General features: G+C 30.7%; 1 protein-coding gene across 2 annotated transcripts; it reads right to left on the minus strand.

The window, feature by feature from the left end:
• Window positions 1–70: 70 nt before the first annotated feature.
• On the minus strand, window positions 71–6,898 carry LOC11438241 (glycerol-3-phosphate acyltransferase 9). 2 transcript variants are annotated; one of them, XM_003610052.4, is made up of 13 exons: window positions 6,693–6,897; window positions 5,911–6,056; window positions 5,748–5,805; window positions 5,526–5,644; window positions 5,121–5,220; window positions 4,177–4,272; window positions 3,974–4,070; window positions 2,798–2,885; window positions 2,627–2,723; window positions 2,384–2,469; window positions 1,281–1,400; window positions 1,092–1,190; window positions 71–386 (listed from the first exon to the last, which is right to left on the minus strand). In XM_003610052.4, the coding sequence occupies exons 2-13, from the start codon at window positions 6,030–6,032 to the stop codon at window positions 338–340; spliced, it is 1,131 nt and encodes a 376-aa protein (XP_003610100.1). In that variant the 5' UTR covers window positions 6,033–6,056; window positions 6,693–6,897; the 3' UTR covers window positions 71–337. The 2 variants fall into 2 exon arrangements, with proteins under 2 accessions (XP_003610100.1, XP_039689373.1); XM_039833439.1 differs by lacking the exon at window positions 71–386 and adding an exon at window positions 769–988 and having other exon boundaries at window positions 6,693–6,898.
• Window positions 6,899–15,967: the final 9,069 nt, after the last annotated feature.

The following is a 15,967-nucleotide window of genomic DNA, read 5'->3' on the forward strand; positions in this document are numbered from 1 at the left end:
TGTCATGTATTTAGATAATAGAAGAAACACAAAGGAATATACAATGGTAATAAAATAATTCATGAAAAAGTTTTTTGAACAGATACTGCTAATACGTTTGAATGAAAGCTCAGATCCAGAACCCCATCAAATTATTCATCCATGAAAAACATAGCTCCTTTTTTTTTTTTTGACATAACTCATATTCGTTTATTTGTCCAAGAAAATGATCATCCTTGCCAAATTTTATCGGGCAACTTTTTTTTTTTTTTTTGATGTATGCATGACAAAATGAACCTAAATATAAACGGTGGCATAAACTTTAAAAAAAAAAAATAAAAAAAAAAAAAGGTACAAGTCATTTTTCTTCCAAGCGCCGCAGCACCGACTCAGCAAAGTTCTGTTGCCTACACAAATGAGTATATTCAACATAACACGTAAGAATTAACTTAAAAACTAACAAATCACAGCAGGGCCATTGAATATTGTAAAACACTAACACTATATTTTGATATAAACAGAAAGGTTCAAGTTCAGGGTTTACACATGTAGGGTTGAGTAGGTTTAGGCCAACCTCGTTAGCTGATCCCATCAAAATTCATGTGTTCGGATAGAGTCAAAATCAGTTTTTTGTCAAATTCAACTAATCCAACCCATTGATGAATCTATTGGGTTGGAACGGGTTATAAGACAATATTTTGAAAATTCCAAAAAATTAATCTAATTAAATGACATTCTATTTCATGAAATTTCTACTACCTAGACTAATTTTAAACTTTAGCACATGAATTAAATTGAAAATTTTCTAAATTCAACAACATTAACAAAAAAATAAATATCGCATTTTTCACGGAATCACAGGTTTGAAATCATAAACTCGTTACCCAAACCAATCCACTTCGGGTTTGGCTGAATTTAGTTGATTTGTGCTCGACCCAAACTAAAAAAAAACAAATCAAACATTTGTGTTGAGTTGGATTATCAGATTGATCCCGTACCATGAACATCCCTAGTTCAAGTAACACATTTGATAATTGATATAAGGGTTTTTCTGTTCCAGACAATATATGATAGTACAGTGGACACCCAGAAAAATTGGAACTTGAACTTACTTTCTTTCTCTATGCTTTGGGCTAGGACGAGAATACTTCAGATATCCATCCCAAGGAACCTTCTTAAGGCCAGCACGAGTTGAGATTATGTCTCTAACCCTGAACAATTAAAATTAAATTGATACAATTACAACACTTGGAGAAAGAAAAACATAGACCTCTGTATATTTGGGGGTCAAGATTATTTACCTTTCTGCAAACTCGATGGGTGTCTCTCCTGGCTTCAGACTTTGTGGCTCCAAGTACCAAACATCACAAACAACAGCCCAAGATGTCATTAGCTGCAACAGATGTTTAGTGAATGATTGCCTGCAAAGCATGAAATGCAGAATCTCTATTATATCAATAAACAATTTACATGGTAGAAGTAATCAGTGTTGTTGATTGCAGATGGCGGAAAGCCAAAAATCCTCCATAAACTGCAATTGCCAATTGCGCTGCCATCCTTTACGAATTGGCCATGGCGGTTGTCAAAAAATCTGCCACCGCAATTTGCAATGGTGCCACCATGGCCAATATTTTACAACACTAGAAGTACTCCCCTCTTGGTCCTTTTTAGGCACAGTTTTGTAGCTTTTTACATGTACCAAGACACCAAATAAATATTGTTACTTTTGATACCATTATTTATATTTTACCTATATTACCCAGTGACGGATTCAGAAATTTTGACTTGTGGGAGCAAGATTTTATAAGATAAATATTTATACAAAAATTTTAGCAATGCAAAAGTGATAAAATAATAACATCATTATCGTTGAGCAAAATACTTGACATTATAAACGCTATACTATTATATACTGGAAAAATTAAAGACTCGTTAATATCTACAAATTAAAATTGTCATTTACATGTCATTATGTTTAAAAAGTATGGTAAAAATCATTTAAAATTTCATCTCAAATGCATTTACACATTTGATTTTATAAAATTCATGAAAGAAACTCTTTTTATAGTATAAATTTCCATTTAATGGGGGCAATCTATTATTTTAGAGAGGGCAATAGGCTAAAATATCAAAGATTTAACAAATACCATTGAAAAAGTAGTGGGGGCAGTTGCCCCCAATTTACTAAAGGTAGATCCATCCCTGATATTACCCTTAATCGTTTGTTATCACATTTCATCTATTTCTCTCTATGTAATAAATAGCTAAGGGGGTTATTGACAAATCAATAATTAATGTTGCATTGAACTTTGAAAAGAACAGTTAAATAGGAAGGAACAAAATATTCCTTGAAATGGACACTTAAAAGGAACGGAGGGAGTAATTAACATGAGAAACATCTTACTTTCGACTGTTCCAAAAAGCATCGACAAATATTTTGTTGTACTTGATTGCAACTGGGCAAACTGTGCAGCCAAGTTCGAATGCACCCTAAACACCATTAAAAGTTACAAGACTTCAATAAAGAAAATAGGAACATAAATAGAAGAGACATCAATGAGTGCAAAATAACAGAACAACAAAAGAAAAGCTACTGCACAAATATGATAACATTTTACATGACTGTAGTTGCAAATGATTCACAAACCTTCTTGAACATGACTGTATAGTGATTATTTACACAAGTTCCCTCAGGAAATATGAGAAGAGGATTGTTGTCAGCTCCCTGGACATGTTCCCTCAATCTAGAATACGCATAATCATGTAAGGAGGAATTTGAAACAGATATATATTTTCTAATATTTTTACTTATACTAACTTTCTTGCCACAATTTCTCGATCCTTTGCCTCTGATCGATTGAACCAGATACATCCTACACTCTCCAAAATGGTGCTTTGCAACAATCCTGCATAGTATTTAAACTTTTAATAAAATTCATAAATTAAGTTCAGTCAAGACAAATTATGACAACAAATCAACATTACGAAGCTATTCTTTAAATCATCCATGATTGTTCATCATAAACCCTACTCTTCCTGATGTCCATTTAGTTCACCCAAAGCCTAAGATAGAGCGCCTAAGGGCAATGAACACATCCCCCCCACCCCCCACAAATCTTTCGTTGAGCGATTCAAATTCTGTAAAAATCTGAGTGTAATCGTATAAAAACCTAGTAAGTCATATGAATTTTTTTTTATAATATTAATATAAGTAAGGGTAAGTTCTCTGTCTTTCGGATCATCAATATATGAAACCATAATCATAATTCAAAGTCCTCATTCCTTCCTCTTTACTATCTTAAACTCTTAATTCAACATAGTATCAAAGCAGTACCGCCCTTTGCAACCTATTTCATCACTATTCCACTACCAAGTTCCCTAAAGTTTGGGACTCTTGCAATAATCATGTCAATTCCCCAATATTACCTTTCTTTTTCTCAGTCAGGCACAAATTAAACCCACCCTTTCTTTCCCTGTTTGATTAGAGTTAGGAGCTAGTAATAGTATAAATAGGGTTAATGCTTCGCCTTTTGTATATAATCAACACATCAAATCGTAGTCATAATTTGAAGTACTTATTCCTTTCTCTTGTTATCTAAAGCTTTTAACTTCAACAACACCAACAACAAATGCTTAGATCATAAAGCTTCTCATCCGTGATAAAGACACATGTCCTATGTATTTAAATCATACTCTATATGCGCTTGTTGGGTTTTCGTTTGCTTCGGAATTGGGTTTCTCTTCCTGGTAGCTTCATTTTGCTGTTGTCTGGTTGTTTTTGTTTAATATACCCCTTTGGGTTGGTTCCTTACCATTTTTGGTGTAGTTTTGCCCTGTTTGCTATACACTTTTGGGATAACTTTAACACTTTTGTGTGGTTTTACTAGGTCAGGTTTATGTCCCCCCAGTCCTTTGCTTTTCTCTTCATATTTAATCTACTCTTTATTTTGCAAAAAGAAAAAAAGAAAAAAAAAATCGTACTCTGTATGCTTACCAACCCATCCAGGATGTTTCTGCATAATAACAGCAAATGCAGTCATCTGTTCCAAGACAATGAAATCAATCATGGAAGTGTGGTTGGCCACAAAAACCTATTAAGAAAATGAAGGGAAATATCAATTAGTAATTTATCACGTTTATCTTACCTGAATGTGGAAATTAGGGAAATATGACAACATTAACAGAGGCTAGACAAACCTGTTTCGGTCGCCTGCTGGGCCTTGGCCCATGGTACCTAACAACCCCAGTCCAAGATGCAACAAAGAAACTGCATATCATCTCTACCAAAGACCTCTGAAGGAAATAAGCAATTTAAATACATTTAGTTTAATGAACAAAAGGTTAATGTGCTGGAATTAATACCCAGCAAAGGGATAAAAAGAGAGGGCATTTAGAAATATACACAATACATTGCCCGACAAACAAGAATATGAAACAAACTTGTATTTAGTACTCCACGACATACAACATCCATTAATCAGGTAAATCATTACATAGAGGGAAAATTTTAATCATGCCCACCAAAATTTTGGCCAAATCTTCTACACAGGTGGATTTCATTATTCAAGATATTTCTACTAACTCCTCTGAAGTCTAATTCACAATTTGATTTTTAAATGCAGCCATTTTCACAATGTTTTCTTTCTGCAACTGACCAATCTATTAATGGAATGTTAATATTTTTATTGCAAGAGAAAATCCTTCACTTTTTGTAGTAAAAATAAAAACAAAATGTAAGGAAAATGTTATATTTCCCTCAATAGTTGAGGGAAAATGAATTGAGACTAGATAATAGACACTTAAAACCGAATGAAGCTAAAACTTATTGTAATACTCAAATAGAAGTACACGGGCAGATACCAAAATATGGACATAAACCTGAAGTATATATACCTCGTCTTACGAAACAACATTAGCATATCATTCAGCTTAAATATCAGTATCATCAAGACAACTGAAACCCAGAAATTTATTATGTTCATAGATGAGGTGAATAAAAGAGAAATCTGAGTGGTTATTTATATTTTATGCTGTTAGAATGGTCATTAACAGTAGTGAAGTGTACGAAGAGAGAAAGTGAAACCAACAAAAATATAAAATAGGTAATGATGGAATGAATCATAAATAAGTTGAATAATCACCTCAATACTCCTCCTCAACCTGTCATGTCCTTTCAATAGGAAGTGCACTGGAATGAAGGAGGAAAGAAATATTATCCATCCTATTGTTAACACAAGAACCCTGCAAGATCAATTAGGATGACATCATTTTTCAAGAAAAGATGACAATAAAGTAACTTGTTACCATTAAAAGCAGCAAAGTAAGAGAAATAGGGCCAAATACAAAAACAAACAAAAAAAACAAAAAAAGGTCAATTTGATAGTGCAAAAGTCGAAGTTCAAACCATGTTGTAAAAATTATGTTTTCCTAATATACTGTCAATCATGAAGCTTAATTACGCAATCTGAAATCAACCAAGCAGACCCTCTAATAGCCAAACTTAATAATAGTAACAGTAAAATGCATAGTGATAGGAATCAGCTAACCTTGTAGGGAATACTATCAAATATCGAAGTAAAACTCCGAAACACCACAAAGGAAACAAATAAATGTTCCAATTCCATGGTTCTGGAGGATTTGACTTGAAACATCTTGTGAACGAGTCCTGGTACAACACAAAAGTTAAATATGTGATAAAGAGTAACCAATACATAAAAACCTTACAAACAGTAAAACAGTGATGAATAAAAGATGCGGGAATAGTTTACATCTACAATAGCACCGGCAGCCTCAGATAGCGTAGGAGAAATATCGAGCAAGTCGTGCCTGAAAAAAAAAAAATCCAGAAGAAAGCAGAAAACTGGTGATATTAAAATCACAACCAAAACTCCAGAGTAGAAACAAACAGAATATGGAAGAGAGAAGACATACAGGCGAAGCTTTCCGCGAGGTTCTTGTTGAATGGCAGCTCCTGAAGGGAGGTAATCCTCAATGTTGGGTCGATCGAGATCTAACTCAGAACTTGAAGACTTAAGTACTCCAGAGCTATTCATCAGTATCAAGCAGTGTAGTTGTTACTGAAAAATCAATTGAATCCTCGATCAAATAACTGAAATATGGATGATGTTTAATTTCAAATGGAGTAGTCACCTAATTAATGATTTGATCTAAAACTAACATAAACAATGAATACAACATGGTCTGATCCAAAAGTCATATTCATTATCGTATATGTTTTAAAGATAAGATAAAATGTTGAAATCGAAATTATTACTTGTCGCAATCATTATCCACAAACGAGATAAGAGAGAATTTAACTAAAAAATAAACCATTAATTTAGTCCTTAAAATATATAAATACAATAACTAGTAACTAGTCCATAAAGTACATGGAATTTGTCAATGTAGTCTCTAAAAGTATTTGATGCCTACCATGTTAACAATAGGGACTAAAATTGATGCATGTTATGTTATGCAGTTTAGAAACAACTTATTACTATATTTACATAGAGTAAATCGCCTGAAATTTGTGAATAGCCTGGCAAATTAGTGTTTAACTTCTATCTAGAATTACAGAAAGTAATCTCGAATTGAGAAAGTGAGATCATCACACACAATTATATTATGTATGAGAATTGAACAATCGCAGTAATAAGAAGTAATGAATCATGATGAAAAACAAAATAAGCAAAAAGAAAGAGTAAAAGAAAGACCTGTAGATCTGGATGGAATTCTACGGCGGAGGCTCTGCGTTTCACTTCTCACGATGGTGAGTGTGCTTAGTAGAAGAAGGAGAAACGAAGAAGCAACTTTAACTAACTCCAATAGGAGTGAAGCTTCAATTTCATCGCACCTCTCTATCAGACTATATGCCTTTAGCGTGTGTTTGGTACAGGTGATTTAGGAGAGAAAATGAGGATTTCTCTAGTACAGGCTATGAATTTTTCTTATATTTACTATATTATTGGTATCTTTCAAAAAATAAAATAAAGATATATATAAACCTCTATTTATCTATAATTTTAATCAAAATTATATATATATATATTATTCGTAAGTGTTGGTGTAGTAAAAAAGTAGAAAGACCGATGCAAAATGTCTGTAATAGTAGTAATAATCAATCCATTATTTTCTACGATCAATATCGCTTACGACATAAAACAATTATATTAGACGATTCAGGTTCAAGTGAAAAATAGATAGAGTTTACAACAGTGTAATATTCAGAGTTATATAATATCCAAGGTGGATAATATCTTAAATACATGTATATTTTTCGCACATCTATTTTATATTTTTATATTTTTTATGGGTATGTTTGGTAACACCCAAAAAAGAGTTTATAGCTTATAAGCTCGTTTGACAAAAAAGCTATGTTTGGTAACACTTTTCATCATGAGCTTACTCACGAGTTTATAAGCTATTTTTCAAAAGCTATTCCAAGTAGCGTTTGAGCTTATAGCTTCTCACTTTTAATTCCAGATTTACCCTTATTATTCTAACTAAATTCCATTTTTTATTATATTATAAATTAAAATACATATGTTTTAAATATGAATGCTATTTTATTTATGAATGAAAGATCCTTTTTCTCTCAATAGAAAAAGATATTTTTTTACCGTAACGTTTAAATTTTTTTTCGTTACAATTGTTATGTTTTTTTTTTGGACTATTTCAATATTTAATGTCACATTTTTTTTTTGCGAAATGACACGTTATTTTTGTTTGATATATCAGAATTGTAGAAAATAAGAACAAGGACAATAATTTTCTCCAAAAAAAAAAATGAGAATGTTAAGTTTACCTTCAATATATATTTATATTTATATATATATATATATATATATATATATATATATATATATATATTTTTACACTTTATATCTAATTTTTTTAGGCAAATGAAAATAAATATAAATTAACATTTAGGAAATAAAAATTAATTTAATAATAATATTAAATTAACAATTTTTTATTTTTAAATACTTTAAACATTAATTGATATAAACTTTATTATGAATTATATGTGTTCTTTTATATAATTTTACATCTATCAGCTAATTGAACCGCTAATTTTACCAAACACTTCAAGTAGCGTATCAGCTACTAGTTATCAGCTATAAGTCATCAGCTATAAACCATCAGCTATAAGCTATCAGCTAACTTATCAATCATCCGCTATTTTTATCAAATAGAGCTTGTATCTATATCTATATATTTAATGAGAGGAATCCTTTCCTATTTTATCTATATATTTAATGAGAGGAATCCTTTCCTATTTTACTTTTAGGAAACAAAAATAAATAAATAAATCTAAGAATACCCCAAAAATATTTAGTTACACCTAAATCAATTTAAAGTTTAATCATAATACTAAATTACTCTTTTTATACAAAAAAAAAAAAAAAAAAATGTTTGCCTTCAATTTTCGAAACCACGCAACTTTCAATCCTCGACTCCATTTCGCTCATAAAGTCTGAGTTTTTTATCAACGACTCCACGACTTTCAAGTCTCTTTAAAAACAAATACACAAACCAAAACTAAAAGTAATTCATTTGCATCCATATTTTTTCAATTGAATCAAATTCCAATTGCTCTTCATATTTCTAGTTTAAATTTTCTCAATCGTTCTACAATTAATTGAGATTATTAATAGATGGTTTTAACAAAAATGGGCGCAAATTACACTCACACAATGACCAACATAAGAATCAAAATAAATGAGGCTTTGGTAATGGAGTTTCTTACATGTAAAATGTGATAACATTTTACTTTTTTGATTCATTGCATAAATGATGTATTTGGTCTACATTCTATACCAAATACATTAATTATTCAATGAATCTAAAAAGTCAATTTTTTCTTATAAATAGGACCGGAGGGAGTATAATGTTGATATAGATTCGAAAATGAAGCAAAGCAACGAGGGGCAAGTGAAGAGGAAAAGAAAATGGATCAATGGTTTGATTTTGTAAATTTAATTTCACAACAAGGGTTTTTTAGTTATTTTAGGGTGGATACTCGAGGGGTGTTACTAGAAAAAATCCAAAAACAAATTACATTCTTAGAGAGATTTCATGTTATGTTGCCACGTGTCATTCTATAAGAAGCCCCAACAATTTGAATTTCAAATTTTAATTAACGGTACGAATAACCACGGATACTTAAAAACTAGAATAATGTTCACCGTTTCACCCACATCAGCATAATGTCGTCACCTTCGTTGGCAAAGTGGACCCATCTCCAGATTGTGTCTCCGACCCACTTGTTCAACCTACACACACATCTCTTAGTCCCCAGTTTGGGGTTATACTTCAATTCGGGGCGGTGAATAACAATCACAAGTCTTTGAAATAGGCTTTGTAATTCACTGGATTTGCATAGGTTTCATCATGGCGAAAGTTGCAATCGTTTTCAACTTACGGAAAAGTCAATTTCCAACAAGCTTCTGAATTTAATATAGCCATCAACATTGTTAGATTGCTTGAGTGAATGCTAGATAGCAATGCAAATGAATGGTTTGTAGCTTAGTATCTTGTAGATGTGTTAATGCAATAGATAATTCATTGGTTGAAAAGTTGAAATAGTCGTTGGCATTATTGCGCTGGAGTAAAATACAAGATGAAGGGATTTGTAATATTTCTTTAATATATTTAATTTTTGTTTTATCTCATTTTCAAACAAAGAAACTAGGAGATGCACGTGCGAGATGCTTTACCAAGCGCATTTGTCAAATTTCGTAAGCAAAATATCGTACTATATAGAATAGTTGTTGAGTAAACCTTCATTTGGGTCCTTGAAGTGTCACTCACTATCAGATTGGTCTCTGAATCAGTTTAATGAATCAAAAACTCCTCCAATGTATGTTCTAATAGTCAAATGCATCTGAAACGTTAACTTAGTGTTAACAGTGCTGACTTGTCTGTTACACTTGCCACTTTAGCTGCATCGTTGGCCTTCCGCGCTGGCAGGAACTCAATTGCACAGGATAACAAACATTGAAATGGTCATTTGTGTCCCTCAATGTTGTCTCTCAATGCATTATCATATTTCTCAACAAATTGCTTCAATGTTGTCTTTAAGCTTACATATCCATCAAAAAATGAGTTCATACTTTCACTTCTTTACGTGCTTGACATTCCGGCTCAAAATTTGTCTCTCACATACACATGAACCCATCGATGTTGTTTCCAAAAAATCCCTTTCAACTATTCAATATCTCTTAGTTTGTAATTATTAATCATATTTCCCCAACTCTTCATGAAATCACTTTTGTTAAAACAATCGTATACAATTTCATGTAGAAGTGTTTTGATAGACCCAAAGTACCAAACTTTTTAGGAACTTTTTTCATTAAATGCCATAAGCACTCTATCGGCGATGAGCTTTCGGAAAGACAATCTCAATTGCATTCCTTATTGCTTTATCCTGATAAGTAATAATGGCATTTGGAGCACGACCATGCATACATTCTATCCAAGTTATGAACAACCATGTAAAAGTTTTAGTATCCTCATTCGACAACAAAGCACAATCCAACAACATAGATTGACTACGATGGTTCACTCTAACAAAAGGAGCAAAAGACATATCATATTTATTATTTAAATAAGTGGTGTCAAAAGTTATGACTTCACCTTCATATGCAACCCTACATCTTGCATCTGTCCAAAACACTTTTCGTAACCGGCTTTCATCATCAACATCTATTGCATAATAAAATTGACCGTTTTGCCTTTGCATATATTCTCACAAAGTATATTTGTATTGCTTCGGCATATCTAGTTCCAAGTTGTAGTCTTCTTACCTTGTTTATATAGTTTCTACAATCTTTTTTCTCCAAACGCAAGATTCTCATATCCATATTCTTCAAAAACTAAAGATCGAAAGGTTTTACTTACATTGATACAAGTTTGATCATTGAGTTCTAACCTCCTCTTCACTTGAATCTCCACCAGGGCCGTCTTAACAAATTCATAGGTCCGGTTTTAATTTTATAAGGGATGCAAAAAAAAAAAAATCTGGGCCCCAAAAAAATAAATAAGTTATTTAAAAAAAATCACACTTTGGTGGGTCTTGAACACATGACCTCACACTCAACAAAAAATGGTCACGCCACTAAAGCAAGCTGTACAAATTGAATAAATTCGCTTTTAATAGATATATAATCATTATTTTCGTGTCTTACATATAAAAAAAAAATATTTTGGGCCCCAAAAAATTGGAGGTCCGGTGTCGTCGCCCAGCCTCGACGGACTATGGGCCGGCCCTGATCCCCACACTCTTGTTGCATCTAAAATATTGTGCTTTGGTTGGACCTAGATCATGATTACGAACAAGAAAAACCCTTGAAACTGCAACTGAGCCATCTAAACTCATACACACATTCAATCTGACCTTACACCCTGTTTATGCACAAAGATTTGGCTTCAAGAGATTCTTTGACCGTCTCGCATACTTTCTAGCACGACTACATGCTAAATTAAAATATCTTTTACCATCATCTCCATTTTTAAACTTATTTTAGCAATTCCAAAATCCACACGTCGAGTATAATTCGTGTTTCAACAGACAATTTTTGACAAAGAACAACGTGAAGAAACAGAGTTTGTGGGAGGTTGAGCATCGAACAAGAAAAGTTAAATTTAATTTAATAAAAAAATGTTAATGCCGCAAAGATGAAATCGATTATAGATAAAATGAATTAAAAAATGGATAACATGACTTATTATTATTGGATATATTAAAATAGTGTGTTAGCGAATGTGACCCTGTGATTTCTAATTTGTGGTTTATTAGTTTGAATTAGTGGTGCAACTTCTTTGCTTTTGATTAAAAAAATAACAATGGAGCGATTAAATTAAAACCTAAAGGATTCGATAGTCAAAAAATGGTCAAAGATGATGAGAGCATGCATGGATGGGAAGGATAATAAGCACCGAAAGGTACAAAGGACAATCATCATCCTTCATTGTCCTATGAGGGTTTGATAAGAGACAAGAAAAGACACATTTTTTAGCTACTATCCCTTCTATTCCCTCCTTTTTTTTTTCATTCCATTTTATTCTTTGAATTTTTGAACAAGTTTATAATTAAAAACTAATTAAAGTCCAGTTGTAACTAGTCTAAAAGAAAGGGACCCATTCCAAAAAGTTCATAACATTAACAATATTTGGTTTTTTCTGTCCTGTGTGTATCATGATCATCCATCTAGCTATACCTTTCCTTTTTCACTTTAGAATTTTGATGATCCAACTTTAGTCAAAATTTACTCCCTCATAATTAGTGGCCCCAAGACTTACCTTTCTAATGTAAAATAGTAATGAAGCATATAGGACCAATTATTGCAGCCCTCATCGTGAGTCATGAGTTAGTATTTTCATCCCTTAGTTATGGAAACCGACTATTGGGATAATTAAAACTTAAAATTATGAAAAGATAGATAGTTCATCATAACAAACAGATGTTGGTGATTGGAGAAGAATGGTTTTTTTACCAGTCACTCTGTTATTTCCTTTAAGTTTTTGTAGGAAATTTTTAGGAAAAGTGTGAAATATTGAATGATCAATTCTCATTAATATGTTACATCTACAGTTATATTTGGTGGTTGATATTTATTTTTCTCTCTATGAAGTGATCCTCCTCCTCTACTTTTTCTGTTTTCATTATTCTTAAAAGAAAATAAAATTTCGTTTGTTATATAGTTTTAATTGTCTCGGCAGTTATATAGTGTAAATTGTCTCTCCATGTAAATGAAATGAACTCGGGTCAATATATAGACATAACTTGAAGTTTGTTGTATTTTTCAGGTCCAAGCTGTGTATAATGCTATGAGGAGGGGTGACATGCACCGTTTCCAATCGATAAATTGATATTCCTGGTTTCTTCATTCTTAAATTTAAGAAAAAAATCACATAATGAATTATCATGTTTATATAAGCATAATTTCCCACTTTTATATAAAAATCCCAATTTTTTGTAGTATGTAGACCTTTTTTTTTATGTTGTATTTTGCTAGATTGGATGGAATTATTTCCAATTATGTATAGACATATTTAAGCATTATTGCTTTTAGTATCAGGTTTTGCATATAAATCTCAATTTACCTCTCTTTTAAATGCAAGTCAACAAAGTTCCCAACAATGAAAAGATAAATAGTCTATTTCCGTAAAACTAGTCTTTTTGTCACGTGGTCAAATGATACTCTAAATGGTCCTAAAATACGAAGGTTTTTTCTTGCTTGTATTTTCACACTAACTTTTTAGTGCACTGCTATTACGCCATCAAAACGAAGTTCGATATGTGTTATCTTTTAACGTTTTGCTTAAGTGAGAAGGATACAATATTTGACTACAATTGTTTGTGATTGAAGTAGAAAACGTGTAATGAACAATATATTATTTATTACTTGTGACTTGTGAGTTTGTTTTTAAGATTTTCAGAAGAAATAGGCCATAGTAACCCAAAATTTGATCAAAACATAACTAAAGTCTGAACAAGCTGTTATTTCAATCTGAATTCGAACTCTTTTTTTATATAACGATTTCTACTTAATTGGGAAGAGAATCATTTAACTCCTCTTACAATATTTTCCTAGTATAATAAAAAGTACTTCACTGTAGTAAAATAAAAGGTAATGAATGAGTCTGACTTTATAAAGTACACACAGACGTTTGTGCTTGCATGTGAAACAACTCCAGCTAGCCAAATTAAAGAGATGCATGCCCACTCACAGTAAACGCAACCCAGACTGATTTATTAATAGGGTTAATTAAGTTTTTGGTCCCTATAAATATTTGCAGTTTTATTTTTAATTCTTATAAAAATAAATCACATTAGTCCATACAAAATTTTCTGTTAGTATTTTTAATCCCTATTAAATTAAAATTTGTTTAACTATGCTTAAACTTCTAAATTTTTAAAAGATTTTTTACATACATGTTCATAACATCGTAAGACACTCTTTTGTAAAAAAATTTAGTTTTTTTACATGTAATGAATTAAATATGAATTTTTCTAAAAGTCAAATTTTCAAGATTATATTAATGAAAATTTAGACCTAATAATAAAATTTTAAGTTACTTTCTTGCGGAGGAACTTTGTATAATATTTTGTAAGTAAGTATGTGAAAAATATGTTACAAATTTAAAAGTTTAAGCACAATTAAGCAAATTTTAATTTTACAAGGACTAAAAGTATGTGTTGGTCCCTGTTAAATTGAAATTCGTTTAATTATACTTAAACTTTTATATTTTTAAATGATTTTTAACAGACATGTTAAGAACATTATAATAATCTCTTTTATAAAAAATTAGAATTTTTTAACATGTAATGAATTAAATATAATTTTTTTAAACACCAAAAATTCAAGATAAAACTAACGAAAATTTGGACCTAAAAATAAAATTTTGAGCTAATTTTATGTGGCAAAACCTTTTATAATGTTTTAAAGAAGTATGTAGAAAATCATTAAAAAATTTAAAATTTTAAGCAAAATTAAACAAATTTTAATTTAACAGGAACTAAAAACACTAATGGAAAATTTTGAAGTGACTAAAAAATGTGATTTATTTTTATAGGGACTAAAAACAAAACTGCAGATATTTATAGGGACCAAAAATTTAATTAACCCTTAATAATATAATTTCTACATTTTCTGCACCCAATACTTACTAAATATTTTCCTTATGTATCAAAAGTAAAATAAAAATTGAACACTAAAATTCAACTTAATTTTACTTGCAGTAATTCGTTTTGTTAACTTAGTCATCAAGTGAATAATACACAACAATGATACATGATGGGTGAGTATAGCCATAGGCATTGACATGTTGAAAAGTGGGTCACTATATATATATATATATATAGGATTAATAGATCTTTACCCCTGTAATATAGGTCATTTTTGGTTTTTTCCTCTGTAAAATTTTTATTTTGATTTATCCCCTTGTAAAATATTTTTGTTTTCATTTACCCCCCTAATAGGCTAAACAAAAACGAAAAGTTCTTAAAAAAAAAATTTGGTTTTTGTTTGACCTATTAAGGGGGGTAAATCACAACAAAAATATTTTAGAGAGGGTTGAATCAAAATAAAAAATTTACAGGAGGAAAAACCAGAAATGAAAAAAACAGAGGGTAAAGACCTATTAACTATATATATATATAAATTTGTAGCATGAAATATATAAATGACAAAATTACACAATTCATCTCTTAACTTAATTTTAGGTAATACTTTCGTCTTTTATTTTTTTTTGTTCCTATTTAATCCTTTATATTATAAAATGTCAAGATAGTTATTTTTAAATTTTTATAAAAAAAAAATTATAAACACCAAAAAAAAGTCATCATACTTATAAACAAACTCAAATCTGCATCATACAAAACCTAAAAAATCAGATTCCATTGAAAAGAATCTCACAAAAATAATAAGATATTGTCATTTTATAATATAAAGGACTAAATCATGATAAAAAAATAAATAAATGACGAAAGTATTATATAAAATTAAGTTAAGGGACAAATTGTGTAATTTTGCTTTTACATTATTTCATTTTTGAAAGCATTAATATACTCTATGATTTGGGATATTTTAGAAATATTGAATGGTGTCTCATTTTCAAAATCAATAAAAATATCCCTCTCTCTATACATAAATAACTAGACTTAATTGCATTTTTAACCCTACAAATTTGTTAATTTTGTAACTTTAACTCACCAAATTTTTTTGAACAATTTTATCCCCCAAATTTACCCATGTTTAATTTCGTAGCGCCTCTCAATTTTATGTCATTTTCATAGGAGATTAAATCACTGCATGTAGAGAAACAGTACTTATATTTTACATGGATGATAAGCCATCCATCATAATTTTTGCTTAGGTTAAATCTAGCAATACTAGTATTAAAAAAAATTATGGAAGTTTTGTGCAGGCAGGAGCCCACACAAGCTTGTGTGTGGCTCCGCCCCTTTCACGTATATAGCAAG

Source organism: Medicago truncatula, chromosome 4 (assembly GCF_003473485.1).
Source record: "Medicago truncatula cultivar Jemalong A17 chromosome 4, MtrunA17r5.0-ANR, whole genome shotgun sequence".
NCBI classification, from domain to species: domain Eukaryota; kingdom Viridiplantae; phylum Streptophyta; class Magnoliopsida; order Fabales; family Fabaceae; genus Medicago; species Medicago truncatula.